Source organism: Pollicipes pollicipes, unplaced genomic scaffold (assembly GCF_011947565.3).
Source record: "Pollicipes pollicipes isolate AB1234 unplaced genomic scaffold, Ppol_2.1 Scaffold_4219;HRSCAF=4965_pilon_pilon_pilon, whole genome shotgun sequence".
Lineage (NCBI taxonomy): Eukaryota > Metazoa > Arthropoda > Thecostraca > Pollicipedomorpha > Pollicipedidae > Pollicipes > Pollicipes pollicipes.
The window spans coordinates 6,318,583-6,345,706 of record NW_023596448.1 but is presented as its reverse complement, the minus strand read 5'-3'; the positions used below and the strand labels follow the sequence as shown (position 1 = coordinate 6,345,706).

The window sequence follows — 27,124 nt, the reverse complement described above, 5'->3', positions numbered from 1 at the left end:
CAGCCCTCACGGCCCGCCGACGTGAGGGAGATGCTGGCGGGCCGACGTGCTGTGCAGAATACGGCGGGTGAAGTGGCAGAATTTGGGACTGGTTTGGGGAATGTAGCCGACAGCTTCTGAGCGATAGGGTCGCTGTGACCAGCGTTTTATGACGGTTATGTCACTGTCATTCCTGCAGCGACTACATCACCGCAAAATCGCCCCAGCGTTTGCAATTCGGGTTCAGATTAGGGAAGCGGGTCCACAGCAGCGTGCGAGTCTGCACGCGCCGCCTCTGCAGCGACCAATTCACCGCAAAACAGACGTAGCGCTTGCAAGTCCTGTCCAGATAACAGAGCCGGACCCGCAGCGGTGTCGGCGCCCCGACTCTCAGAGCGCGCTGCCCGCTGCCGGTGCGACGTAGCAGCGATACGACGCAGCCTTGCTGCAGACGGATAGCGTCGGCGGCAGCGCGGCGGGCCGCGGCACGGCCACGGTCCGGCGATGTTCCCACGGTCGGCCGTGCAGGGCCGTCACGGAGGCCGGCCGCGGCCACGGCGGCCGGCGCCCAGCGCGCGGTGACGGCCGCGGCGCGCACGCGGCGAGACTGCGTGGCGGCGGGGTGCTGATGGGGACCGCCGGGGGTCGGCCGAGAGACTACACGGCGGCTCGGTGCTGATGGGGACCGCCGGGCGTCTGCCCGAACCGTGTGGGTTGTCGTACCGCGGGTACCGGTGTGGACGGTAGGAGACAGCGTGAAACCGCGGGGGCTGTTTGGGGCGCTTGGGGCTACTGTCTGTATGCATCGCCCATGGCCATGTGACACTTCTCAGGATCGCGGGCATCTGATGCCAGTCTCTGGCGGCCATCTGGGACAGGTAGAAACCGTCCGGCACGGTCGGGACCGACGTGGCCGCCCGGCCAGCGGCGGAGGTCGGGTCTGAGTCAGCCGGCGGACCCCGGCTGCGCGCCGCTCCATCGCGCGTGAGCGGCCGTTTTGTCTGCGGGTTTCGATTTCGCATTCGTCGGCCGTCTGTCGATTCCCGCGCCGGATGGCGAAAGGCCAACCTTCTGCCGCGCGCTGCCCGTCGGCGGTGGCGCGCGTCTCGCGGCGCAGAGCGCGGGGGGCCGGCGCGCGCGCGCCGGAGCCGGCCTCTGTCGCGGTCGGGCGCGCGTTTCACCCGCGCTAACGAGCGGCTCAGGCAGCTGACGGGCAGATGGGCCCGGCGCCGTGCCTTACCCCCGCTGATTGCGAGCACCTCCCGCGCCGCGGGCTCAGCCGCCCCTCCTGCCGCTCGGGGCCGCCGCCAGCGGCTTCGCGCGCGCCGAAACCTCGGAGCACGCGTGGCCGCAGGCGCCGGCGCCGCTGGGGACTGGGTGGTGACGCCTGGTGGTGGACGAGAGCCGCTCGGGCGGCGCGGCCGGAGAGGGCGCGCCGGGCGGCGCCCCGGCCGGAGACTGGCCGTCTGCCGAGCAGTCGAACCCGCCGGCCGCCAACTCGGACCGTCGTGGGCGCGGCACCGGCTCGCCGTCCGCACCGGTGCCGTTCCGCCCGGATGGCGCCCGTGCGCGGCGGAGTTGTGGCACAAGGCTGCTGTGCCGACCCGGCGGCGAGCGCGCGCTGCCTGGATGCACACGTGGCGACGCGTGACCGACACGGTCAGGTGGCGTTTGTTACTGGGGCGCGCCCGCCGCGGGTCGGCGCGGCTCGAGGGCTCGCGACGCGAGAACGGCCGCCGTGGAGGGCGGCCGACATTGTCCAGGTATTGGTCGCCGGCCGGCCGATGATGACGGTCGGGAGAGTCATTGTGGCCCACACGCACTCGTCGCTCCTCGCCGTGTCAAACATGCTCGTTTTCACCTCAAGCGGCCGGTATGCGGCGCGTCGAACGTGCCTCGTGCTTTCGTTTTCCGCCGAAATCGTCACAATGCCGGCCGGGAGCCTTTGTCAGTCGGTGCGTGCGTGGCGCGACGACGACAACAGAGACGTCTGAAGTGGCCGCCGCGTCCGGGCCGGACAAAGCGGACCGCTCGGTGGGCGCGGCGCTCATACGGGGGCGTCTCGGTTTTCTCGGCGGTTTGTTGCGGCCGCCACGTGGACGTGTTGACACACATCGGTCGCGCTGGAGCCGCCGCCGGCGCCGCGCCACGCAGACGGCGAAAGCGCCGCGGCGGCGACGCATCGAAGGCGGCGGCGGTGACGCGCCGGGTCGTCCGGGTCACCCCGACATCCCCGCCCGTCCCGCTCAGCCTCGCTCCTCCCCTCCCTCCCAGGTCGTCCCGCTGTGGCAGACGGGGATGGTCGGGGCCAGCGCTGCCCTCTTCGGGGCGCCGCCCGGCTGGGCGGTGCTCGCTCCAGGGCGGCAGGAGCGATGGACGCGGGCTGGGTTCAGGTGTAGGGGCATTCGGGAGCGCAGCGCGCTGTGCAGCGGTGCAGATGCACCATCGGCTTCGATGGATGCATTTGTAATGATGAACACCTCCACTTCACAAATTGGGCTCGTAAACTTCCTGTGCCTCCTGTCCGGTGCTGAAGTGTCTGGCACGCGAGACCATCCGCGCTGGCTGCGTGCTGAATACTGTCTCGCACCACAAGATGACAGCTTTTGTTATCCGTGCCTTCATAACATATCGCCAAACAAGTTGTGCTGGCTTGTCGTTTAACTGCGCAGACTTTTTCAACTCCGCAGCCGCCTGATCGGCCAGCTTAGTAAAGCTGCTTTGACATGTCATTTATCACTGCGTTGAACCGGTTTGCGGTCGTCTCGTTCCGTCTTCGATGCCGCTCTCTGCCCTCAAACGCCGCGGCCGCCGCCGGACGGGGTCGACCTTTGGACTCTTTTGGCGGTCGTCGGTCGGGCGCACGTGACGGCCAAGTCTGGCCACCGGCGCCCGGGCCGGGGCCTCGCCGTGAATGCGTAGTTGAATGTCCTGGAGTGCTGTAGTTGAATGCTCTCACCAGGAGTACGTAGATGTGCCGGGCGTATGCGCCATAGTGTTGTGTGTGTGGGTGTGTGGGTGTGATATGTGATACTTGTGTATGTGTGGTGCAAGGGAAGCTGGATTGCTGGGTGGAAGAGGCACCCAGCCCTCTACAAACCGAGAATGCGACCATTCTCCGTGGCGACTCCCGCAGGCTCCCGCTCCCTTGGGGTATGTGAGTGACGACCTGCCCCGGGTGGGCTGTGCGGGGGGCTTGCTCCTCGAGTCTGGCCGTGCACCATGCCTCGACCCGGTGTGCTGACCTCCACCTCCCCCTCTGTCCACAGATGGGCGAGCGGCGCGGCATGAAGGCGCTGGAGCTGTGGTGTCGGCGCATCACCAAGGGCTACCCGGGCGTGCGCATCACCAACATGACCACCAGCTGGCGCAACGGCCTCGGCTTCTGCGCCATCATCCACCACTTCAGACCCGACCTGATGTGAGTGGGGATTGCCGCCGGGGTGGCGGCGGAGGGGAGAGGGGAGCGGCGCCGCTGGGCGTGGTGGTGCCGGCTGCTACCGGAGCGGAAGGGAGTGCCAGGCCTAGTAGCGGGGTGGGATGCAGGTTGTCGGGATAGTCGTGTCGGTGTAATTTCGAACCAGGTATTGCAAGGTGTCACGAAATTTGAACTCGTCAAAGCGTACAAGGGTGTCAGCCGCTTTCTATACTCCCTCCTTTTCTGCAGTGCCCGTGTAGAAAAGCATGACTTGCTTTGCTGATCCTGAACCATGAGCCCACGTGTGGCTTTCTACTCTTGAGCTCGCCAAATGAGACCAGATTACGACTTTGTTCGCTCGGCTCCCTTTATCTGATCTCCCCGTGCTCTCCCTCCCGTTACAGGTGTACCATTAGTGTCGAGCAAGCAGTATTATCGTCATGCAATTAATGTGATTAGCTGAGACCGTTATGAAAGTCAACGTGTCCGTACCGGTTGGAGTGCATCCACCCTTCCCAAGATTACGCTCGTTAGGTCGTCATCACGAACCGCTATAGAGTGAGCCGCGGGCGTTCTGCGGTGCCGTGGACGCCGCGTCCAAAACACCCCGTCCTCCGACCGCAGCGCGTCATCAACGTCCCCGATCCTCATTCCAACCGGAAACACTGCGCCCCGTAACTCTCCCCCCCCCCCCCCCGTTCTCGTTGGTGGGTGGGTAGGGTGGGGGGGAGGGGGTGTTCCGACCGCGAGCTGCCCGGCGACGTGCCCCTTGACCCCTGACCCGGCGTGACCCGGCCGCCGAGGTCGCCGCAGTTACGGCCGCCCGGCGACGACGAAAACAAAAGTGAGCGCGTGCGCGCCCGCCGTGCGCCCCGCCGCACGGAAGCGGCCGCGTCGCACGCCCGCCTGACGCGGCGGCGGCGGCGGCGGCGGCGGCGGCGCTGGCGCTGGCGCTGGTACGGACGCGGCATTGTGTGCGCCCGGCGGCGGCGTGTCGCGTCGCCCCACAGCCGGGTCACGCTCGTGGTCCGCCGTTGTTCGGGGTGTGTTGTCGCACGGCTTCGGTTGATTGCTGGGTGTCAGTGAATGCGGACGGTGGGCGCTGGTGGTGTGCTGGCGCCGCAGTGCATGTTGTTACATCTCTCTCTTCTTTTGTTTTACTTCAAAACACGTGTGGCTGGTGTCAGGACCGATTGAAGTGTGTTGTTTGTGAAACGTGATGGTTTCTAGAAACTCCTGGTTTGTTTTCACTGGTTTGTTTAGTTAGTTTCCCGCCAAATGGACCACACTAAAGCAAATAACTGCTCTTGAAAGGCTGAAAAGCCACCGGATGTGGCGTCGTAGACACTCAAAGGCAAACACACGAGGATTTGGGCGGAGTCGCGTTTATGGCCACCAGAATGCGCCGTGACCACCAGCCCTCCACCGCCAGCTGTTAACACTCCCTCCCTTCCCCACTTCGACAGCCCAATGACCTGACCCACTGGTGCCGGACGGCGTGTAAAACAGCGCCTCGGGCCTCGGCAGTCCGTGTCGACAGCCCATGCCAGCCATGTCGACCCGTGTCAACCCGTGTCAATCCGTGCCAACCCGTGTCAACCTGTGTCACCCTCGTCCGCGTTGGTGGTGACCTTGACTCGCTGCGTCTTGACTCCCGCCGTCCCCGGCAGTGACTTTGACTCGCTGCGGCCGGACGACGTGTACAAGAACAACGCGCTGGCGTTCGAGACGGCTGAGACGTCGCTGAGCGTGCCGGCGCTGCTCGACCCGCAGGACATGGTCGACTACGAGGTGCCCGACCGGCTGTCCATCCTCACATACGTGTCGCAGTTCTACCAGGCGTTCGTCGGCCAGCAGGGTGAGAGTCGGAAGCGGGAGGGGGCGGGGCAGAGGAGTGGGGGAGGGGGAGGAGATGTGGTGTAGGGGGTCACGTCGTTGTGTGAGGATGTTGTGTGGTCAGGATAAGCATGCGGGCAATAGTAGAAATGCGCTCTGTTTTTGTGTTCGAAGAAACCCTCACCTTGCAGCGTGAAAGAGCAGTCTGCTCATAGATCCCATGCCACTCGGTTTTTCTGACCTGATCCGTCGAAAGATAGAGTTAAACCTCCCTGATGTGATGGCAATGTGCTTCCCCTGGATCGGACACCGCGGAGTTGCTCTGCCCCGGCCGGCCGGACAGCGCCGGCGGCCGGCGGCGGCGGCCCGTGCCGTCCCCGGCCCGTCCGCCGCCGCTCATCGACGCGGCTAACGACCCGGGCCGCGGGGCCGCGCGCCACCGACCCGGCGACCCCCGCTGGGCGCGCCCTTGAGAGGCGGACCCGGCCGACGACCCCTCCCCTCCCCCACCAGCGCCGCGATGAGCGCGGCTGCCGGCCGGCGGCGGCCAGGGGCGGGGCACGACGCGAGAGGGAATGATCGGTAGCCGGCAGCCAGCGGCCGGGCCGCAACTCAGCCGATGAGTATAGCCGATAATCGGCGATTGTCGATTACGGCTGATGACCGATAGTGGCGGCTCTGACCTGACTTGTCTCGTTGTTGGGAAAGGCCGCCGCTCTGGGCAGGCGTCGCCACGCACCGCCGACGCGCACCGCCGCCGCGCCCCCCAGCTAGGGGAGGGGCGCCGCTCGGGGTCGGCCGCGAGTGGCGCGCTGGGCGGGCGCCGATACGTGGTTTGGTGTGCGCGGCCTGGCGGCTGGAGGCGGCTGGACCGGACGGCGGTGATGGTGCGGGACACGCGTCGCACGCACAGGCGGGACGGGACGGCTGGGCTCTGTCGGGTCTGGCGCGAGGCTCGATGTTGTCGCGGTCGGCGCCGCTGTCCGGCCAGAGATCCGTGATCGGGTGTGTGCGGCGTGCCGCGGGGAGCTGCCGGACCACCCGGCCGGAGCGCGATGTGTGTCGCTGTTTTTGTGCGGCGTCGCTGCCGCACTATCACCGGGCCATCGCTGCAGAGAGTGAAGCTGGGGCGCGCGCACGCCAGAGTCGCCGCCGCGTCTGGCGACGTCACGTCCTGCTCGCCGCAACGGGACCCGCCGCCGCCGCCGCCGCCGCCGCCGCCCCCGTCCCGGCCCCCGTGCGCGCGCTGACCGGGTCACCTGTCGCCGGGGCCGGCACGCACGTGCGTGCCGCGCGTGGGAAGTGGGGCCCGCCCGCTTCCTGCGGCCGGCCCACGCATTTCCGTCCCAGTTCTCGGCGCGCGGAGAGAGCCGCCCGATCGAGGGGGCGCACCGCAACAATGGGCGACAGGTGCCGTCGCGGCCGCAGCAGTGGCCCGCTGTGCGTCGCCGTCCGGCCGGCGCACAGTGGGTCAGAGCGCCGCCCGCGATCGGCCGTTGTGCGGCCGTCCGCGTCCGATGCGGCGCCTTTGTTTCGCCGCCCCCGGCGGCCGACCTGCGAGCCCGGGCGCCGCCGGAACGACGCATTGGAACGGCGCTGTTTGCGCTCCGGCCGCGCCCGCCGGCAGCCTGGCCGGCCGGGCCGGCTAATCATGCGCATGATGGCCTTAATTAAAGCCACTCGGCGTGAGAGGACCGTGACGTGATGAACGACACGGGCCGGCCGCCGCCGCCGCTTCCGTCGCCGTCCTACGTTTCCATTACTGCGGCCGCGGCGGGGCTAATTTCGAGACGGGGCCGGAGAGCGGAGCGGCGGCACCGTTAGCGGCGCGGGTGTCGCCGCGCTCCGGCCATCGGGTCACGCGCGATGGCGCCGCCGGACGGGCCGGCCGCGGCCAGATGTGGCGGCCGCCGCGCGGCGGGCGCGGGGTCTCGGTCTCTCGGCGTCCGTGGCGGGGTCTTGGGTCTCGGGTCTCGAGTCTCGAGCCTCGAGTCTCGAGTCTCGAGTCTCGAGTCTCGATTCTCGAGTCCGGGGTCTCGAGTCCCGGGTCTCGCTCGTCGGAGGGGAGAAAGAAGCCGACCGCCGCGCCGACGTGTCCCCGTCGCTTGCCGCTCCCCCTCCCCTCATGGATTTGCCCGACCCACCTCTGAAGCCGCCCCCCCCCCCCCGTTGACCTTTCGACCTCTCCCCGTGCCGCAGGCGTTCCCCGGAAGCCGGTCGTCGAGTCGGAGACGGCCTCGCCGGACTCAGCGTCACCCGCCGACGAGAAGGTAGGGGCGCCGCCCGCCGCCGCCGCCGTCGCGCCGCGCTCGCCGCTCGCCGCCGCGTGCGCGTGGCTCTGCGCGCTGCTCGGCATCCGGTGGGCCGCGTGAGCCGGCTCGCATGCGCTCGGCCGCCGCGACACCGTCGTCGTTCCGGCTTGGTGGTGGAGGTTGCATGCGGGGAGCGGCGCGGATGGTCGAGGATCGGGTTGTGTCGTGGACGCATGCCGACTGCTTTTCTCCGTCGCATGGCTGGGGCGTGGGCGCAACCCTAAATTGCATGACGCCGTTTGTCCATCCTTTACGGCCAATAAATTCGACGGTACACGACATGAGTCTTTGCACTAACCTACCAGAACGTGTTGTTGGTCCGAGCAACTTTCACATTGAGCGCCTGACTACCTTAGCGCTTCAGCTCGACTTGCACCAGGTGCGCGCCGCTCCTCCGTAGTGTTTACCCGCGCCTGTCGCTCCCTAGCTAACAAACAGCCCTCCCGCGCCGCCTCGGCAACGGCGGCGTGAATAACCCTGATTGGGCGGTAGATGGCGGGCCTTCGGTGGCCGCCGCCCTCACTGCCGGCGGCGGCGGACGCCTCCGCGCTCGGCAGAGGCGACGGTTGGCGCTGCCGGCGCGCCGCTTTGTAGCTCTGGCTGGCCGCAGGCCGCCCAGGGCCGCCCGGGGCCGGCCAGCGGTGCCGGCGCGGGCGGCCGAGCGGCCCGGGAGGGGGCCGCCGGCGCTGCCGAGTTAGCCGGTGCACGGCGAGCGGCGGTGGCGGACCGCAGGACGGGGCTGCTGCCGGGGATGACATGCGGGGCCGGAGCCGCCGCCCCCGGCCAACTAGCGGGTGTACCACGTGGGCTCGCAGTGGGCGTGGCGTCGCCACTTTTGGCGAGCGGCGGCCCGGAAGCGGCGTTCAGTTTCGGTCCTGCACACGTGGCATCGAAACGGTGCGTCACTTGTTTTGCGGGCTGTGTGAGCGCTTTGGAGAGTTGTACAGCTATGACGACAAACTGCAGCGTGTAGGTTACGGCGTTGCCACTCGTCGCCGAGGCGCAAGGTGAGTGCATCCCCGCTGGCGCCCAGCTGCGGGGCGTGACCCAGCGCTCGTGCCCGTCGGTGCCGCGGGCTCGGGCGGCTAGTCCAGCACCTCCGCAGGGGAGCGTCCCGCCCGCGTTGATGTCTCAGGACCGGCCGGCGGACCGCCGTTCGCCTGCGGTCAAGCTGACACAGTTCCTGCACGGAATGAGGGCTGTCGAATTAGCTCCGGCGGGCCTGGATTCTGGACAGGTGCCACGTGAAGAAGAAGGTTAATGCTGACGCGGTTCCCACCCGAGTCGATTTCGGCGTCGGCTCTAGATCGATCGCGATCGGTTGGCCGTGGTGGGCTGGGATGCGGGCTCCGCGGCAGCGCGCGGCGCGCGATGAGCCGCGCCCCCGGTGTCGGCCGCTCGTCTCGGGTTTGTCTTAGAGTCTGTCATCAATCCGGCGCTCGCGGCGCGTAAGATTGCTCTTTGCGGTGTGATTTATGATGAGTCGTTAGGGAAATCTGCGTTTGCACAAAAACGAGTGACTTTTTACGTCCTCAGGATGGATGTCCAATTCGTTTGATTTTTGTGGTTGGCTGATTGTGCTATAAATCGTCGCCGTCGGTCTGTTGTGTCCGCCAGGCCTAAGCCGTCCGCAGCAATATTAGCAAAAGCTGATGAATGACTCGCCAAGTCATCGGGAGGGGGCAGATGACACGGTTCCACGCAACCAAGCGGGCTTCGCGTCCGTAACTGCAGACAGCGGCGCGTAACGTGACCCACTCTGGAAGCCCCGCAAGCCGCTGCCCGCCAACGATCATCCACAGTCGACTGGGCGGCGGCGTGGCCGGGCGTAACAGAGCGGCACCCGTGCGGCTCCCTTGCGGCACACCGCGCGCGCCATGAGAACGGCCCATCACGGCCGAGTCGAACGCCTTGTCTGGGTCAGTGTGACGCGGCGGTGATGGCGACCGGTGCCGCCGGCCTCGGCCTCAACCCGTCCGTGGCGCGGTCTGCTGATGAGGTGGGAGGGTTGGGGAATGGGGGGGGGGGGGGGGCACGCCTGGCGCCGCCTCCCACGCACCCTGGGGAGGCCTGGGAGTGGCTGGTTTCAGCAGTGGTGGTGCTCTCCGTTCCGTCAACACGCCACAAGGCGATGTCGGTTCACATCCGTGCATTCACGCATCATGCAACGCGCATAAACGGAGGTCGGACATATTACATCTGTTCCTGTCTCCTTTGGCGTGTCGTGTTGGCGACACTGGAGGGGGCGCACCTCCCTTGCTATGCACAACAACCCAGTGCTCCCACGACAGCTGGACGCCACCGAGTCCGCGCCCTGTTCTGGTCGGACGCCAGCGGCCCCGAGCGACGACCTGTCCGGCCGGCGGGTCGTGACCTCCCGGCACCGGTGTCAGCGTCAGTGTCAGTCCGGGTCAGACAGCGGCGCTCGCGGCCGCGCCGCCCTGTCCGCCCGTCCGCCACCGCCTGCCGAGCGGACAGCGCCGGCGCGGTGCGCGCGTGCCAAATGGCGCGGCCGCCGGCGCGAGTCGGAAATAGGCGACGCCGCTGGGTGCCGGTGTCGTCGCCGCGGAGGGTCGGCCAGTCGGTGGTCGCCCGGGGGTGGTGTCACCGCCGCGGCGAGGGACGGAGCGCGGTCAGGACCGGGAGACTGGCGTTGGGGTCGAGGGAGGGCGTGGACGCGGACAGTCCGGACGGGAAGTCAAGTGAAGGCCAGTGAGGACCGCACGGTCGTCGGAGAAGCCGGTCGACGGGGAGATCGCCGAGGACCGGCCGGTTTCCGGCCAGCCAGCGGCGCATGGCGAGCCGCGCTAGGGCCACGAGACGGCGCCGCCCTCCCCGGCTGCCCGTCATCGAGGAGGAGCTGACGGTCGAGGTAATGCCGGCCGGCAGACGCGGCTCGTTTGGTCGCAGAACAGACCCGTGGTCCGCGGGTCCGACCTGCTGAGAGAGCCGTGGTCCATGGCTGGTCCGTGGGCGTGGTCCGTGGTCGCGGCGCGGTCTGCGGGTGAGAGCTGCCGTAGGTCCGTCGCCGGGCCGGCCGCCTCTGCAGCCGCGTCACGGCCGACCGGTGGTACATCACCGGCCCCGTGTGCCCGCCATCAGACAGCTGTGAGGGGGAGGCTAATAGTGTTGCGTCGACAAGTGTACTGTCTGCTCTTCAGGTGTTCGCTATATCAGCCGGAGGGGTTCCCAAGCGGGACTGCAGGCTCTGAGTTGATAAAGTTAAGATGCGCATACAGACTTCAGCCTCGGAAGACCTCGGCAGTTGCTTTGCAATCGACGGATTTCTTCGTCATTGGTGCCGCCGCTGTGCACGCCGGCAGAAGACCGCGTAGGCTTTGAGATCACGTAGTGCAGTTAGTTGCCTCCTGCTCGCCGGCTATGGCCACAAATCTCGGCACAGTTACGCCCGTCCAGACGATTTTTCCGCCCCCGTTGTCACCCGTGCACAAAACATGGGTCGCTCGGCGTTCGTCGACGCTCATCGCCCGTTCTTTGTTGGCCCGCTCTGCTTCTTGCTCTCCTCACCCGGCGGTCATTGGCTACGGTCGTTAATCCGGCGATAGGCCGCCGTGTAAAAACCCGCCCTCCGCCCGCGCCGCCCGCCCGGCCGGAAGGCCTCCTCACGGTGCCCTGGCGGCGCGCGGCGCGGGGCCGTCCGATAATCTCATGCAATCTGCATCATGCAGCAGGGCGGAGCATATCGCCGGCCGGTTGCACGACTTTGGCACGGCTCCAGTGTCACCTCACTTTCCTCGTCCGGTGCTCGGCCGGCGCCGAACGCTCGTGTCGTAACACCTGCATGATCTCCCCTCCGGGAGGTGGGCGCCCGGAAAGGGTTTTTCTCCGGAGCGGCGGCTCGTTTTCACCCGCTGTGGCTGGCCGCCGTCAGCTCCCGGACGACCAGCCCGTGTGGTCACCCCGGGGTCGGCTTTCCCCTTCAGCTTGTCCGCAAGCATGCGGGTAGTCGCGCAGCTGCCTCCATCGGCTAGCCCTGTGGCCTGGTCGTGGCCACGACTCGCTGCCGGCAGCTGCTCTGGCCGATTCCTGGTGACGGGTCGACGGAGTCTCCACGCCACCGTCCGCCCCCAGGCACGCCCTCCATGTCGTGTCTGGGTCCATGAGTCCACTTTATGTCGCGGCACCCATGTCGTGCCGGTCGCCTGAGGCTCCGTCGGCGCCACACGGTTCCCTGAGTCGGGTCAGCGGGGTCATGCACGCCACAGCGGCCGTCGGCTGCGGCTGCCAGCTGGCGCCTCGTGAAGTCCTGCTCGGCGACGGGAGCCGGCCCTGCCCCGTCCCGTTCCGTCTCCGCCAGCCCCGGCGCTGCCCCCCCCCCCCCCCCGCTACATCGCGTGACCCGTCGCTGGCACGCCGTTCAGGCCGGAGACGGCGCGCGCCCGCTCGCAAAAAGCCGCGCCCGGCCGGCCGGCCGGCACGGCATTGAGTGCGCTCGGTCTCCGCTGAAGAGCGGTCCCACGGCGGACATTGAATCAGTGCGGCCGTTCCATCCTCTCAGTAGGGGACGTGCGGCGGGCGTGGGCCCGAGAGCCCTGCCAGACGTCCGACGGGTGGCGACAGGCATGGCGAACACACTCGGCCGGCCCTGCAAACTACCGCGGCCGCCGTCACTCACCATATGCCCACCAGCTCGGGTCGCTCACCGTAGGCCTATCAACTCGGGTCATTCACCATAGACCTACCACCTCGGGTCACCACCATAGACCCATCAGGTCGGATCACCCTCCATAGGCCCACCAGCTCGGGTCACGCCATAGACCCACCAACTCAGATCTCTCACCATAGACCCCGCGGTTAGGAGAGCGCTGCCTGCTTCTCCCCGGCTGAACGTCCTCGCCGCTCGCCCCTCTCCCTAACAACCTGCACCCACACCTGCTCCGGCTGCACCTTCCACATCTCCTCCGTCGTTGGGGATAATAGCGGCACTATTGTCCGGCTGAAGGCGACGTCCGCGGAGTCCGCCGAGGCGGCGGGAGGAAGGAACGCTCGACGAGCCGTTGGGAGGAGCCGTTGGACGCGGATATTTGGGGAGTGGTGGAATGTGGACGGCGCGAAGATGCTCGGCATTCTCGGGCCTATTAGCTGAACATAACCCCATCTGCTGTTTGGACAGCGTGGCTCCGCGGACGCCGAGCCCGGGTACTTAGGTTATTTTGCCTTCGGGGCGTGCTTGTCTTTAAGTGACGGGATTACGATAGGTTGGGCAGAGTTCCGAGCGAAAAGCGCTGGAAAGACGTCTCGACTTCACATGCCGGCTCAGGGCATCGCGGTTTCATCTACAACCCCCTGCTCCTTGTGATCCCGCTTTCACCACTTCTTTCACGACGCATGTAATTACTATCACAGTCATTTCGCCACTCTGATCGGGATCTCTTTTCAAGGAGCGTGGCCTCTCTATGGTTACGTGACTCGGACCGGGCATGCTATCTTCTCTCACCGGTTTCTAAACACATTAAACGCCGCTGGCACACCAGCGCACATGTAGAAAGGTGTTGGTTGCCTGTGGAAAGCATGAATGTAAATCCGGATCGGGCATAAAAACGTGTAAATACCTGTAAAATAGCTCAACCGATTGGAAAACGCGCAACTGTCTTAGTGACATCTTAAAGCAAATCGGTGTAGGCGACCATTTTCTCATGGCATTGGCGTTGAAGACCGTTGTGTGAAAGCTGCCTGGGGAAGGATCTCCTTGCACCGGCCAAATTTTATACCCTGGCACTCGGTCAGCTTACTTCACGCTTTGAATGCGTAGCTGAGGCGTTTCTGCGGGCAACTAACACGTTTCTTCCCTAGGAAAACCTGGACATCATTGGCCAATACCGTCACGATATTCTCTGCTGAGAGGTGAGAGGAAAGCCGCCAAACGGCGACAGACTAACTTATTCTTCTCTCTCAGCAGACAGATGGCATGACGGTCGGGATGGAGCCATTAGGTCAGCACCAAAGCTATCCTGATGTGTTGGCGAACTCTGCTCTCTTGTTTCCGTTTCTTCTATTTTTGTGCTGTCGCATTCCTTAAACCTCTTTTCTCTCCTGTCCAACAACTTCCGTTTCGTTTCGCTGTCCGCTTTCTTTGTTTCTCAATGTTTCTGTCTCATCGTTACGTTTGCGTTCCGTCGTATCATTTGTTTCTGACTCTTTCGTCCTTTGTTCATGTTCTTTTTCACGTTCGTTTTGTTGGCTTTGTCCACTCTCCGTCCCTCTGTGATGCCAGCCAGCCCTCTCCACTGCCCCAACGTCAACACGTGACTTCCCTTCCCCGTGCCTATGGTGCTCGCGCTCCGCGTGGCGGGTCCTGTAGTTCCGCTTCCGGCCGCAGCACGTCGCCACATCCGTCCGCCAGCGCGAGCCGTGCGCCGCCTGCCGGCTGCCGGTGTTCCTGGCCGAGAGGATGCTCATCGAGCGGCGCCTGGTACACCGCACGTGCTTCAAGTGCGCCCGCTGCGGCAGCCAGCTGTCGACCGCCAACTACTACGTCACGGAGGACGCCCAGTTCTGCTGCGAGGTGTGCCCGGACGAGGAGGTGAGTCGGGTTACGGGTGACCACCGCGTCTCAGGTTGTGGGCGACTGTTGGTGGGCAGTCACGACAGCCGTGCTCGGTGCGGAAGGCCGAACGAAGCTCCTTTGAGAGCGAGAATGTTAGTCTGGTGGTACCTCTGTCCAGCCGTGAAGCCAGTCGTCACCATGTCCCAGACTGTGTTCCCTGGTGCAGCCTTTCTCGCGACGCTGGCCTCACGCATGACTCGCCCTCCCCCCCCCCCCCCCCGCCTTCGGCGCTGACCTCTGTGACTCCGGTGCAGTTCTCCGGCGCCTGTGCCGCCCCCACCGACGCCACGACCGCGGCGGAAGCTGAACTCTTCCGCGGCGCCGACTCGTATCTCAGTGTCGCGTATCAGCTGCACTAATGTGCTTTTTACAACCTTATTACTGCGAAGTAACTGAATCTCCCGACTACACGCACCGTTATGTGAGCACGGCCCAACTGAGATAAAGCATGCACTCTGCCTGCATTATTTGAAGCGGCTTTCAGCCATGCACTTTATGCTCTAGTGACTACACGAGGAGGACGTACCGCAGATGCCGCTGGTGTGCGCCGTTTGCCGTGCGCTGCGCTGCTGCGGCCGCGCCAACCTGCTGTGTTGCCACTGATCCAAACATGTCGCCACTAATGCCTGCTAATCACACGGCGTGATATCGGCGGTCCGATCCGCAAGGCTCCGCCGGCGGTAGTCCGCTCCCAATCCGCTCCAAAGCCGGCCATCAGCAGTCGGCTGTCAGCTGGCCGGCCCGTTGTTGTCACGCCGCCGCCGCCCGCCGTCTTGTGTGACTGGGATGACTTCCATGGCCTGGCAGTGGTGCTGGACAGGCGCCCCCCTGAAAAACATGTTTGGTTTCTCCGGTTGGTGTCTTTCGCTGTGGTTTCACCACGTTGACCAATCGCTGGGTGATGTGATCATCTGTGTACCTTCACCGCGTGCCCGAGATTGCGTCCTGCAGACTTCCGGCAGATGGTCCGCTGTAGACTGTGACGACCGCGTTGTTGGCGTCCGTCCCCAGATTGGCGGCCGCGTGCAGAAGACTGCCGCGGTGCTGGCGCACGAGCGCGCGGTGCTGGCCGGCCCCGCCGACGATCCGCTCAGCGAGGACGCCGACGCGGTGCTGGAGCTGGAGCTGCGCCCGCCGGACCCGGCGGCCGGCGCCGCGCCGCGGCGTCCGCCGTCCAGCGCCAGCTCCAGCTCCGGCGACAGCGACAGCGACTCCGAGTCGAGCGAGCCGGCCGCGACAGAGACGCAGGTGGTGCGCGAGGCGGATGTGGCGATCCCCGACAGTGATGACGGACAAAGTGGTGCGAGTGTGGCGGCGGAGGGCCGCCGCAGCGAGGCGGCCCCGGAGGAGGCCGCCGCGAACGGGACTGCCGAGGCAGCCCGCGCGACGGACGCGGGGTTAGAGACGGTGGCGGCGGCGGCGACGGACAGCCAGCCCGTGGGGGAGGCGGGTGGCGAGTCGGAGTCGGTGCCGGCCGAGCCAGAGTCCGTGCCCGTTGAGTCAGAGCCGGTTCCGACCGAGCCGGAGCCGGTCCCGGCCGAGCCGGAGCCGGCAATCAGGTCGCGAGGCGCCGGGGACGGGGGCGCGGGCGAGCGGCTGTCGCTGGTGCAGCAGCGGCTGCGGCAGTTCGCGGCGAGCGAGCGGCCGCAGCCAGCGCCCCGGCGCCACGCCGGACTGGCGCGCGACACGCCGCCGGAGGCCGACCGAGGGCGAGAGCCAGCCGCGCCGGAAGAGGCGGCCACTCTGGGCGCGGGAGAGGTCCCCGCCCCGGCCAGCGGGGGTGAAGAGGAGGTGCCGCTGACGGAGGAGCGGCGGGACGGAGAGGAGCGTTTGGGAGATGAAGATGGAGGAGCCCCAGGAGCGGAGGGGGGAGCTGAGAAGCAGGATTCTCCGGTCAAGGAGCCTCGGCCGGACGAACCTGCGAACCCGTTCGATGATGATGATGATGATGAGGATGAAGCCGAGGAAGCCCCGGCGGAGAAGCCTTCCGCTGTACCCACTGTTGAAATCACCGAGCCAACGCCCACCAAGCCTGCCGAGGCGAAGGAATACAACCCCTTTGACGAAGACGAGGAAGAGGAAGAAGAAGTGGTAAAGACGAAGCCAGAGGAAACTGTGGAGGCGAAGGCTGAGGAGGAGTATCCGGACGACCTCAATCCGTTCGGTGATGACGGAGAAGATGATGCACCCCCTGTTGCACCACCTCAGCCGCCCAAGCCGGCTGAGGCTAGCCTTAATCCCTTCGGAGACGATGAGGATGAAGAAGAGACGGGGTCTGGGTTTGTCACCCCGGTGTCCAGTACCCAGTCTTCTCCCTCCAAGCCCGTGAGGTGAGGATGCCTGTCTATGAACCAGTGTTGTATGTGTTTTGATGTGGTGTCATTTGCCGATTCCGCGGCAGTATGGCACACGCCGGCTGGCCGTGTTTGGATTTATTTGTGACGGAATAATATTTCTGTATGGTTTGTGTACTGATGTTTTGTTGTTTACTTAGTTACGGATTATGTGCCTTTTTTGTCTAGTTTCGGTTAGTTGTGTGGTGACTCGCTGTCGTTCAAGTAAGACTTGACATCATACAATTGTTAGTTTTATTGGGCTCAGTTTTGTCGCATGTGTAATCCCGTCCCTTTTCTGGACGTTCCACATTGCTGTCAGCATTTTAGCTGTGAAGGGACTGGCACTGCCCGCACTGCCCGCCGTGCTCGGCGTGTTTGGGAGGCAGTGCGTCTGTGGTGTTTGGCCATCCTCCGCCGGTGGCGTTCGCCGTGCTGGCGCGGACGCCGCCGCCTGACCCCGCGTGTGTCCCGCCCGGCAGCAGCCCGCGGGAGATCAACCCGTTCGAGAAGCCGCCGCGGCCGCCGCCGCCCACGCTGGACCGGCGCGTGCTGGCGGCCCGCGCCGCCGCCAGCACGCCGCCGCGACCGGCAGAGCCGCCTGGTGAGCAGACACCGAACCTCGCGCTGCCCGGCTTACGCTGGCGTGTTGAAGCCGGGAATGTGTGTGCACGTGCTGTTTCAGCGACGCTTTGATCTGGCCCGTTTTAGACAAAGCTGCGGCCTGGCTTAAGGTGCAGTTCCGCGTTGATGTCGCCACCTGTGCATCTGAGCCGCCTGTTGCGGCTGCAGGTCTGATTTATTAGAAGCTGATTACTTTCCCACGTTGGCTCAGCGCTTTGAAAATCTCCTGTGGTATGGACGGTGGCGCCACGGTTTTATGTGCAGAGGGTTTTAACCTAGGCCGTTCGCCACTTTGCTCATGGCGCCGGCCAGCTTTGCACCCGTGTACCTTTGAAAGCCTGCAATTTCGTGTCAATTAAAGTTGAAAAATCTGACAAGAGAATTGCTTGGAGCGACCAAAGACGAACTGCGATGGCGTTTTGCATTCGTCGATTTGCGCTGAAAGGAAATTCCGGTGGCATTCCAAATGTTTACATACATTCGTGGGCCCCATGTCACAACGGGTACAGCTGCTACGCTAGATCCACTGCTCACGTGGCTTGGGCACATTCTCCCCCTACCACATCCTTGTAGCATCTCTCTGGCATTCGGTTGACCCCAGGGCTGTGGCGGACGCGCGTGTCTTTATGTCTGTGTGCCCGCCTGACCCTTGGAAGTTTCGCGTTGGTGGATGCGACGAGGTGACCACGCAGTGTATCGATATCTGTGCGCAGCTAATGCATAAAAGTTCGCCTGCTGGGCCTCCTGACGGCCCCGTGATCACGCGTCTGTGTACCGTGTCTGTGGACCTCGTGACGGCTGTGTGAGTACGTCCCTGTGTGCAGTCCCGACTCCCTGTGAGCAGCTGCGGCCCTCTGACGGCCGTGTGATCCCCGTCTGTGTGCAGCCCCTCGTGACGGCTGTGTGAGTACGTCCCTGTGTGCAGCCCCGACTCCCCGTGAACAGCCGCGGCCCGCTGACGGCCGTGTGATCCCCCGTCTGTGTGCAGCCCCTCGTGGCGGCTGTGTGAGTACGTCCCTGTGTGCAGCCCCTCGTGGCGGCTGTGTGAGTACGTCCCTGTGTGCATCCCCGACTCCCCGTGAGCAGCTGCGGCCCGCTGACGCCCGTGTGATCCCCGTCTGTGTGCAGCCCCTCGTGGCGGCTGTGTGGAGTACGTCCGTGTGTGCAGCCCCGACTCCCTGTGAGCAGCTGCGGCCCGCTGACGGCCGCGTGTGCGTGTCCTCGCGCGCAGGTCTGGTGCGTGAGCAGCGCTCCGGATCGCTCACCTCGCTCACCTCCAGCTCGGGGAAGAAGAAGCGGCCGGCGCCGCGGCCGCCCGGCCTCAGCTCGCCCTCGGCCAGCCAGGTGAGCGCCGCCGCAACGGGACCGTCGCGTCGCCGCCGCCGGTCGGCGCAGCCGGTCTGCGGCTGGCCGCCCCCCTGCCGGCTTAGGGGAGGGACGGGACCGGCGGCTGAGAACGGCCCGGGCTTAAACTCGGTGGCAAACAGGCTAATGAACACGGGGACTCGACGTACGTGTTAACGTGAGACAGAAGCCCGACGTCTGTGCAGACAGTCCCGCTACATGGGCGGCGCGACGCGAAGCGAGTCATTCGTTTGAAGCGCCCCTGACGTACGGGTCGACACGCCAGATGCCGTGTGCTGAGCGGCGTCGGCATTAGTGCGGTGTCTTGCTTCGGTCGACTAGCGGTTCTTGGCGTCAGCAGGGAACTGCAGAATCGGCTCCGACTCCAGGGACGGGCTGGTGGTGATGCGCGATGCCCGCGGAGGCACCTCCTGCACCTGATACGCTGCTGCGCTCTTTCGCTGCCGGTGCTGTCCTGCGGAGTCTGACCTGACCTGACCTGACTCTGACCCCACCAGGGCGTGTCTCCGGTGGACTCTCCCGCGACCTTGAGGAAGCGTCACGCCCCGCCCCCGCCGCCTGTCGGCCAATCATCGCCCGGCAATCCGGAGGCGCCGCCCAATCCGGAGCGCAGCAAGGCCGAGAAGGAGCAGGACAACTATACGAAAATGAACCTTACCAATAAGTCGATCCAGGGGAAATTCAAGAGACGGAAAGGACCTGCCCCCCTTCGACCCAAGCCTATCAAGAGACAGGTAATTGCGAAGTGGGCGAAAGATGTCGGTCGTGCGTGTATGCGTAGGAATTCTGTACTGGGCACTAACGTTAGCTGAGTGCGATCTGCGGACAGAAAAGAGAAAGTATGAAGACATGCGGAAGATATGCTTGGCAACATCCGTGTCATGTGTGCAAAGCTTTCATTGATCTAACCAGCTTCGTGTTGGGACTGCCGGAGCGCCCGTTAACAGCGGTAGCCATCGCCCATCATTCTGTCCTGCGCTCTCATTTTGTCAGTGACACGCCACTCATTCTGTCAGCGACACACCTCTCATTATGTCAGTGACACACCTCTCATTATGTCAGTGGTATACCTCTCTTTCTGTCAGTTACACATCTCTCATTCTGTCAGTGACACACCTCTCATTCCGTCAGTGACACACCCCTCATTCTATGAACTTCGCGCTCGTGTCGCCGTCACTGATGTTGCCGCCGCTGCCGCCGCCGCAGGTGAAGACGCTGCCTCCCAAGGAGACCCAGACAGAGCTGCACGACATCAACGTGAAGCAGCTGGAGCTGGAGCGGCAGGGCGTGGAGCTGGAGAAGACCATCCGGCAGCTGACGGAGCTGGAGGACAAGCAGCAGAAGGGTGCGCCCTTGCGGGGGAGGAGGGGAGGGGGGGGGGGCTGCAGGGCTCGCACTTGACCAGGGGCCGGTGACCGCGCGAGCAACGGGCGTCGCGCGCTCACGAACGCCGCTGGGGATTGTAAATGTAGCGGAGGCTTCGGCCGAAGCTGTTCAGGGCGTCGGCCGCGGGGGCCGCGGGCCGTCTGGGTCTCGAGCCAGGTACTCGTGACGCAGTGGTGAGTCGGTACGCCCGCTCGGCAGTCAGCATGTGGCGACAGGTAGCCGCGCCCGCCGCCGGCCGGTCCGACAGTGTGAGCGCCGCTCGTTACCAGCGGCTGACGGTGCCGACAGAGCTGGACAGCACGGCGCCCTACGGCCTGGACATCGAGGACATGATCCTGCAGCTGTTTGACCTGGTCAACGAGAAGAACGCCCTGTTCCGGCGCCAGGCCGAGCTGATGTACATGTGAGTGTGGTCAAGCTGGTGTGCAGTCGAATATCGTCGAGTGTTGGACGTGTAGCGGGATTCAGTGATGTGGTGGACATGCAAGCAGGGCCGAACATGTCCGCTTGCCAGCCGGAGGAGCTAATGTGTTTGCGGACCGATGTCACCAGCTACCGTAGCTGTGTTTTGCCTGCGAATTGTGGCGATTATCGCCCCTGATTATCACCACCGTGATAATCGGCGCGGAGTCTTATCCTTGCGCCGTGCCAGTCAGATGTCGAGCGCAGTGTGCTGGTGTCTTAGTTTTCGCTGGTTAGCCGGGAACGCGTCCAGCCCGCTCACCACCGGACCGCGCCTGGCGTCCTCCCGCCGCCGGACCCGCGGGTCCGCTGACCTGTTTGGTGCGCGCTCCACCAGGCGGCGCCAGCACCGTCTGGAGGAGGAGCACGCCGAGCTGGAGTACGAGATCCGCTGTCTGATGATGAAGGCCGACTCGCTGAAGACGGAGCCGGAGCGGCAGCGGGAGCAGCAGCTGATCGACCGGTGCGAGAGGCCGCCGCCGGCCGCGCGGCGCGCTCGAGGGCTCGGGGTCTGCCGAACCGCCGGGGCGTGGTGTGCTCAGCTGGCGCCAGAGCGCTGCGTCAGCTGTCGTCCCGGCTGGAGGCTGACAGCGCCTTGGAGCGGTCTGGCTCAGTCCTGTAGGCGTGTTCGCGTAGACCGTCGGATTTTTAAGGGTCCGGCAGAAGCCAAGGGTGGGGCGGGGACGTCGGATCTGGGTTATATCTGAGAGTTATATTTCCATGCGTCGTGTGTGGGCCGACATATTGGGTGCCGTTATTGTCGAAAACTCGGCTAGCCCTCGCTCTGGAACGCCACCCTCACGCGTGCCCGCCCGCTCCGCCGCCCCCAGGCTCGTCTCGGTGGTGGAGCAGCGCAACGAGATCGTGACCATGCTGGAGATGGAGCGCATCCGCGAGATCCAGGAGGACGCCAGCATCGACTACCACATGGGTCTGTACACAGGTATACCGCGCCCGCCCGGGGCAAAGACGCCGACGCCGCGCGCCGCCGCCCGCCCGCCCGCCCGGGCCGGTCGTCCTGACTCGCCGCCGGCCGGCCGGGCGGCGGCGGGGGCGCGCGCGCCTTAGATCCAGCACCGCACGGCTCAGGCAGTCTCTCTCCCTCTCGCTTCTTGGCGCAGTGTTCGGAGGCGCCGCGTGGGACTGGCGCGTGCATGTAGCTGGCGGTGTCGAGCTTGCTGCCGGCTTGTCTGCTGGCGTGTGGAATGCTTGATCCTTTCCGTTGCGCGTGGTTCTGTGATGGCTGAGGCGGCCTGGAGGCTGTTGATGGATGGATGCCACCTAACCGGACCGGAAGCGCCTTCAGGCGTGGGAGCCTCACTCTGCGCGGGGCATGTCGGCCTCGCGCCTGCTCCCTCCGCCGCCTGCTGGCATCACCTGTGCACGCTCGCCGCCTGCGCTCTCCTCTCTCCCCATCTCTCGCACGTAGGGCCGTGTGGCGCCGCCGGCCGTCGGCCGCGGCGGCCGGCGGTGCCCGCGGCGCCCCTGTCGGCTGCCCCGGGCTGGCGCGGTGGCCGTGGCGGGCCTCCTCCAACTGGAGGGGCCGGCACGCCGCCGCCGCTGCATGCTGGTCGGGGATGGGGCGGGGGGGGGGGAGCCACTTCCGCCGCTGGCGGTGGCAGGCTAGCTTCTGTAACGTAATGGAGTTACACCAGTTCAGCATAGCATTAATTTGGTTTCCTTTGACATGCTGCTTTGCTGTATGGCATTCCTCTTGTCTAACGCGTGTCTCGCGTGTATGCGAGATGGCCCATGAGCAGGTTTTCCAAGTTTTGTTTCCACTAACGTCGCGTTCGGTTATGTGACATTTAATTCATACTCCAAGCATGTGATTGTGTTCAGCAGATCATGCTAACCTGGCGTTTGGTTTCACAATATTAATTACTTTCGCATGCCCGCGGCATTGCACGTTGGAAAATCCGTGCAGTTGCACGATTTAGCCTTGTTTTTTCTCGGTGGATGAGACCAGTAGTGGTACTTTGGCTGAAATCAGTGAAACCAGGCAAGCTATGAGTAAAGGCCGTTGCTTGGCATTGCTGCTGCGGATGTCACCCACTGTGACCAAACACTATCTTTCTGCGGCGGCTTGTATTGCCGCAGGATACAGGGCCGTATGGAAATCGTCTTTCCGGGGAAAATAGTTTGATAACGTTGCGAAGCTCTGCCCCGGCTCCGTATCAGCGGTGAGGGATGTGGTCTAACAATGCGAACTTCGGATTTTCCAGCGGAAAGAGTGGGCTCGGCAGAACCGACGCCGGAAAAGAAAAAGAAGGACAAGAAGAAGAAGAAAAAGAAGGACAAGGAGAAGAAGGAGAAGGAGAGAAGCGGCAAAAAGAAAAGGACCAGGACGACGACAAGGACATAGACGAGAAGGAACAGGCGACGGAGAAGAAGAAATCCAAGAAGATTAAGCTAAAGAAACTGTTTTCGTAGCCGAGCGATTAGAAGGAATAATAACTCCGTGGCGCGTGTCTCTAGTGTCGTTACGTGACGCGCCGGCCCGTGCAGCAGTCATTCGCCCAGCGTGACGAGGCCGGCCCCCTGGCTCCCGCAGCGGCGCGCGCGGCTCCGAGTCGCGTCGGTCGCCGCCGCGGGACGGCCGCGCTCGCCGGCGCCGCCAGCGTGCGGCGGCGCCGGCGGCGCGCGGATTTCAACCTGCAGTCATAGTCGTCGCGCCGGCGGGAAGCGTGCTCGGAGGCGGCAGTGCGTGCGTGTGTGCGAGCGTCCGTTATCTAAGCGTAGGAGGAGCGTGCGCGTGTGTCGGTGGTCGGATGTGGCCGCCGGCCGGTTGTCCGTGTGTAGAGAACGGTGTCGCGGCCGTGCTGTTGACCCTGCGACCGTCGGGGCAGGGTAGCGGTGTCACGCCAGGGGTCGGCAGAGACCGCGCTACATTCCATGCAGCGGGGGAGGGCCGCCGGGCTGTCCTCGCAGGTGAACAAATATATTTTAATAGTGTCTGTTGTGACTGTTTTCCGCCTGGAAATGGCCCTGATAGTCTGTGGGACGCAGAGCCCCAATCATGATCATGCTTGTGGCTGCTTAAGCTCTCGTTGCGCTCAGAGAGGAAGCGTGGTCATGATGTGACGGGTTTGGCCTGCGCGCGAGAGTCGGGGAAGGCAGAGTTTTTATAGCCGTTTAATCTCCACTGTGTTGTTGAAGGCACTGCTCGCTGAGAGAGAATCGACAGGGGAAACCGTGTACGATTTCTGCGACATTTCTCGTGAGTAATCATTCATGGCCTTCAAAACTTTCCTTGCTATTTGTTGTCACGCCGTGCTCATTGCGGTATTCCACCACGAGCCGTAGTGCCTGAACCATGAGGCGGGTTCCAATTGCACACAAGTGAGATAGAAGAAGCAGCGTGTCAAACCCTCCCCTCCCCCTGCCCCCCAATGGAAGACCCTGCGGACCGAAGCACCCCCAAAGGCCTTGTTGACCGGGCCAACACCGTTAGAACGGCATTTGTTCAGATGAACCTGTTTGAACTACACGCGCAGGTCGTGATGGAAAGCCAAATGGCGGGTGGTGGGCGAATCGCTCTGAACAACCACGCCCTGTGTCTCGTCCGCGTCCCTTGCGCGGAAACGCCGCGCAATGACCGTTAGCGCACGGTGCTCGTTTCACGGGGCGAGGACGGCGCGGCCGGTACGCCGCACAGAAACCTTCCCACCACCTCGACGACCGAACCTGAAGCCACGGGGCGGGAGGCGGTCCAGGCAACGCAGACATGACTTGTTATCATTTGTGTGCCACGCAAAGCGCCGTGCCTGCCGCTAATGTTGACCCTGGCACGGCGCCGCGTGGTCCCTGGGCCGCAGTCGTCGGCTCCGGTACCCGGCGCCGCACCCACATTCCACCGGCAGCGGCGCTCACGTATGACGCAAACTCAGGGTCCTCGCCGTACTGTCGAATTGGCATCCTCAATTGCGACGGCTCCGCTGCTTGCTGTCACGCTTCAACGGCCCGGCCGCCGCCGTCGCTCCGCCGGCCCCGCCGCCGCCGTCGCTCCGCTATTTCCGCCTCCGTCGTTGCCACGCTCCGCCGGCCCCGTCGCTGCTGTCGCTCCACCGGCTCCGTCGCCGCCGTCGCTCTGCTATTTCCGTCGCTGTTGTTGCTATGCTCCGCCGGCTCTGTCACCGCCGTCGCTCCGCCGGCTCAGTCGCTTCCGTCGCCTACGTTGCCGTGCTCCGTCGGCTCCGTCGCCGCCGTCGTCGGCGTCGGTGCCGACGCACCTGTGGGTTGGTATCGATCGGGCAGCGTCGGCCGGGCAGTCTCGACCTGTTGGCGGCCGACGGCGGCGGCGGCCAGCGCGGCGGCGACAGGCGGCCCAGGCCAACGACGCGAGCGCCGCAGCAGCGCGCGCTCCGGCGGCGCGCGCTCCGGCAGCGCGCGAAACGACGCCTGAGGCACTTCGGCGGCGGTCGGCGCGCGGCTGTGGCGAGGCGGCGGAGGCGGCGCAGGCGCTGCGGCGTGAGCCAGACGCGCCGCACTGGGTGTTGTACTGTGGGCAGCGTGCGCTAAGCCGGCGGGGAAGAAAATCACAGGAGGCAGCTGAGGCGCGGCGTTCGCGGGGCCTGGTGAGTGTTCGTGGATGTCTCAGTGGGTCCGTGGAGGTGGGCGCGTGCAAGGTCATGGCTTGTGCTGAAAAATATGTGCATGCACCCGGTTTTGGTTCACTTTGTTGCCGCCTGTCTGCGCCCTCGTGCCCAACACACTGCTAGCTGGACATCCTTGCATCACAACGTGCTGTGAAGTAATAATGGGCCAGGATGGTTAGTTGAGCATTATGCGTTTCGAACAAATAGGTGGATCTTGCCAGAATTAGAACTATGGTCATACCATTGTCTAACATTAAATCAACACAATCGCATTACGAGCATATTGATAAAAACTCGCGCTTCTCACGATGACGCACGCTATCGTTTGGATGTGCAAAATGAAAGCATCCGTCGCGCTTCCATTCACCATTTGATTCCATTCAGCAGTTGATTCGAAATCTTCGCAGCTCTCCGTTTCACCGGAGTAAAGCGCAGCCATCAAAGGCGCCCTGGCATCCCGGCTGCCCTGGCGGGTGCTCCGTACAAACACCCGTCAGAATCCCACTTATCCGGAGATTCCGGGCCAAGCGAGACCCGTTACCCGGGGGCTTCCCACGGTGGCTGAAGTCTTGAAGTCTGAGGTTGAAGTCCCCCTACTGCTGAGGTTGAAGTCCCCCTACTGCCCACATTCCACATTCATGGCATGGTTAGAACTGGCCGCAAAAGCTTCAGTGCAGTACGAAACAAAAACAAAACAATGGTGAAACCGCGCGTTTTACTTCAACAAACTGGCGATATGGAGTCAGGTGGAGGTGGCCAGAGAAGCCGCCTGCGTGCGGCGTGCGGAGCTGTGCGCACCAGCACCACTCGTGGCGTGAACAGTGAATCGAGGGATGAATCAGTGACACCGCCCGTCATGCTGAGCCATCACTGCTCGGCGCGCTGGCCTTATCAAGAGCCGTTGTCAAACGGCAGGTGGCAAATAGTTGCCGGAGTAACTTACCGATACTTGCATCTTTCACTCTAACAGGCTCCGTCCCAAATGAAGGGTCCCGTCCAACTGGCATGAGGACCCTTGTTCTTCACGGGCGCGCCTCACAGCACATCATACACACGTGTATGATGTGTTATTTGCTTATGTTCACGGAACCAAAATACCCACACTGCTAACCTATTTAAAGCAGCATACCATATCGCCGAAGCGTGTTGCCGACTGCGCCATCTTTACCACACGTCGATCGCCACGGAAGCCAGCTCGCCAATAGTGCCGACGACGTCTGCGCCTGCCTGGGTAACGTGCCGAAAAGTTGAGACACGAAGCCGCTTCCGACACGAGCAGCGCAGGGCCGCATCTGCCCTAAACCGCCGCCCTTGCCCCCAGGGCCTGACTCTGCTTCGCTCCAGCCGCAGCGCCGGTTCTGCCGAGGAGCCGGCATGATCCGTCTGGAGGTGAGCGGCGCAGGAGCCTGCTCCGGCCTGCTGCACCTGACTCCCGACCGCACCGCCAGGTGGCAGGTCGTGCTCCGTCTCTTGCGCTGCGCTCGGCTGGCGCCGCTGGTGGAGGCGCTGCTTCAATTGGCCGAGAAACACTGCAGGTGAGCCGTGGTGGGGTCTCGCGTTTCCATGGCGAAATACCGGGACTTCCTCTCTGGTGGACATCTGATGTTTTAGGTGATGTTTTGCAGAGCCTGCCTCGTGCCACCTTTGGTCCCAAGGTTTGCCAGGGTGGCTTAGCTGTGTGAGCTCCGATGTCACGCTCGTCACTGAAGCTGAAGGATATGTCGACACAGGTCGACAGAGTGTGCTTTCAATGGCTTAGTTTAAAGTTTGCTGAGATGGTGAAGCTGGTTTGCTGGTAAAGCTTCGTTTTGAGATCGTTTTGTGACCACGAATTCGCTTTTGTTCCAGAGAACTATCCGATTACGAGACATCTCCGCACCACACCCAGCCAAAGCCGCTGACCAATCAGAGCCAGTCAAGCTCTGATGAGGCGTCGTCAGGAACCAATGGGGCGCCGTCTCACCGTGACGTGGCCGCCAGTAGGAGGGGCCTGACGACGGCCGCCGACGTCAGAGCAGACCTGCAATATTGGGAAGGGAACCTTGCCGGCCAGCGCGCGCACCTCCACAGCGAATCTCCCAGTGGAGAGAAGCACCACCTCGCGGAGAACCTCTCCAGCACCCGGCACGGGGAGAGCCTCCCTTCCGATGCCGTCCATGAGATGCGCCCGATGAACAGCGCGCCGGCCGACGGTTACGCCGAGTCATACTGCGGGGAGCCACCGCCGACGGGCGGACGTCATG

General features: G+C 64.3%; 1 protein-coding gene and 1 long non-coding RNA gene across 3 annotated transcripts in view; both read left to right on the top strand.

Annotated features, from left to right (window-relative positions):
• Window positions 1–23,240, top strand: part of LOC119095726 (MICAL-like protein 1) — a 47,732-nt gene extending 24,492 nt beyond the window's left edge. Inside the window, exons 3-16 of the mRNA XM_037218578.1 lie at window positions 3,249–3,400; window positions 5,068–5,255; window positions 7,433–7,503; window positions 13,886–14,089; window positions 15,125–15,700; window positions 15,770–16,443; window positions 16,929–17,050; window positions 18,302–18,414; window positions 18,933–19,169; window positions 19,642–19,780; window positions 20,110–20,224; window positions 20,621–20,746; window positions 21,114–21,226; window positions 22,509–23,240. Coding sequence (XP_037074473.1) covers window positions 3,249–3,400; window positions 5,068–5,255; window positions 7,433–7,503; window positions 13,886–14,089; window positions 15,125–15,700; window positions 15,770–16,443; window positions 16,929–17,050; window positions 18,302–18,414; window positions 18,933–19,169; window positions 19,642–19,780; window positions 20,110–20,224; window positions 20,621–20,746; window positions 21,114–21,226; window positions 22,509–22,648 — 2,970 coding nt within the window. The 3' untranslated portion in view covers window positions 22,649–23,240. The remainder of the gene's footprint in view (window positions 1–3,248; window positions 3,401–5,067; window positions 5,256–7,432; window positions 7,504–13,885; window positions 14,090–15,124; window positions 15,701–15,769; window positions 16,444–16,928; window positions 17,051–18,301; window positions 18,415–18,932; window positions 19,170–19,641; window positions 19,781–20,109; window positions 20,225–20,620; window positions 20,747–21,113; window positions 21,227–22,508) is intronic.
• Window positions 23,241–24,786: 1,546 nt separating this feature from the next.
• Window positions 24,787–26,908, top strand: LOC119094890 (uncharacterized). 2 transcript variants are annotated; one of them, XR_005093841.1, is made up of 3 exons: window positions 24,787–24,860; window positions 26,226–26,416; window positions 26,730–26,908. It is a non-coding gene; the product is annotated as an uncharacterized LOC119094890 (long non-coding RNA). The 2 variants fall into 2 exon arrangements; XR_005093840.1 differs by having other exon boundaries at window positions 24,793–24,860; window positions 26,203–26,416.
• Window positions 26,909–27,124: the final 216 nt, after the last annotated feature.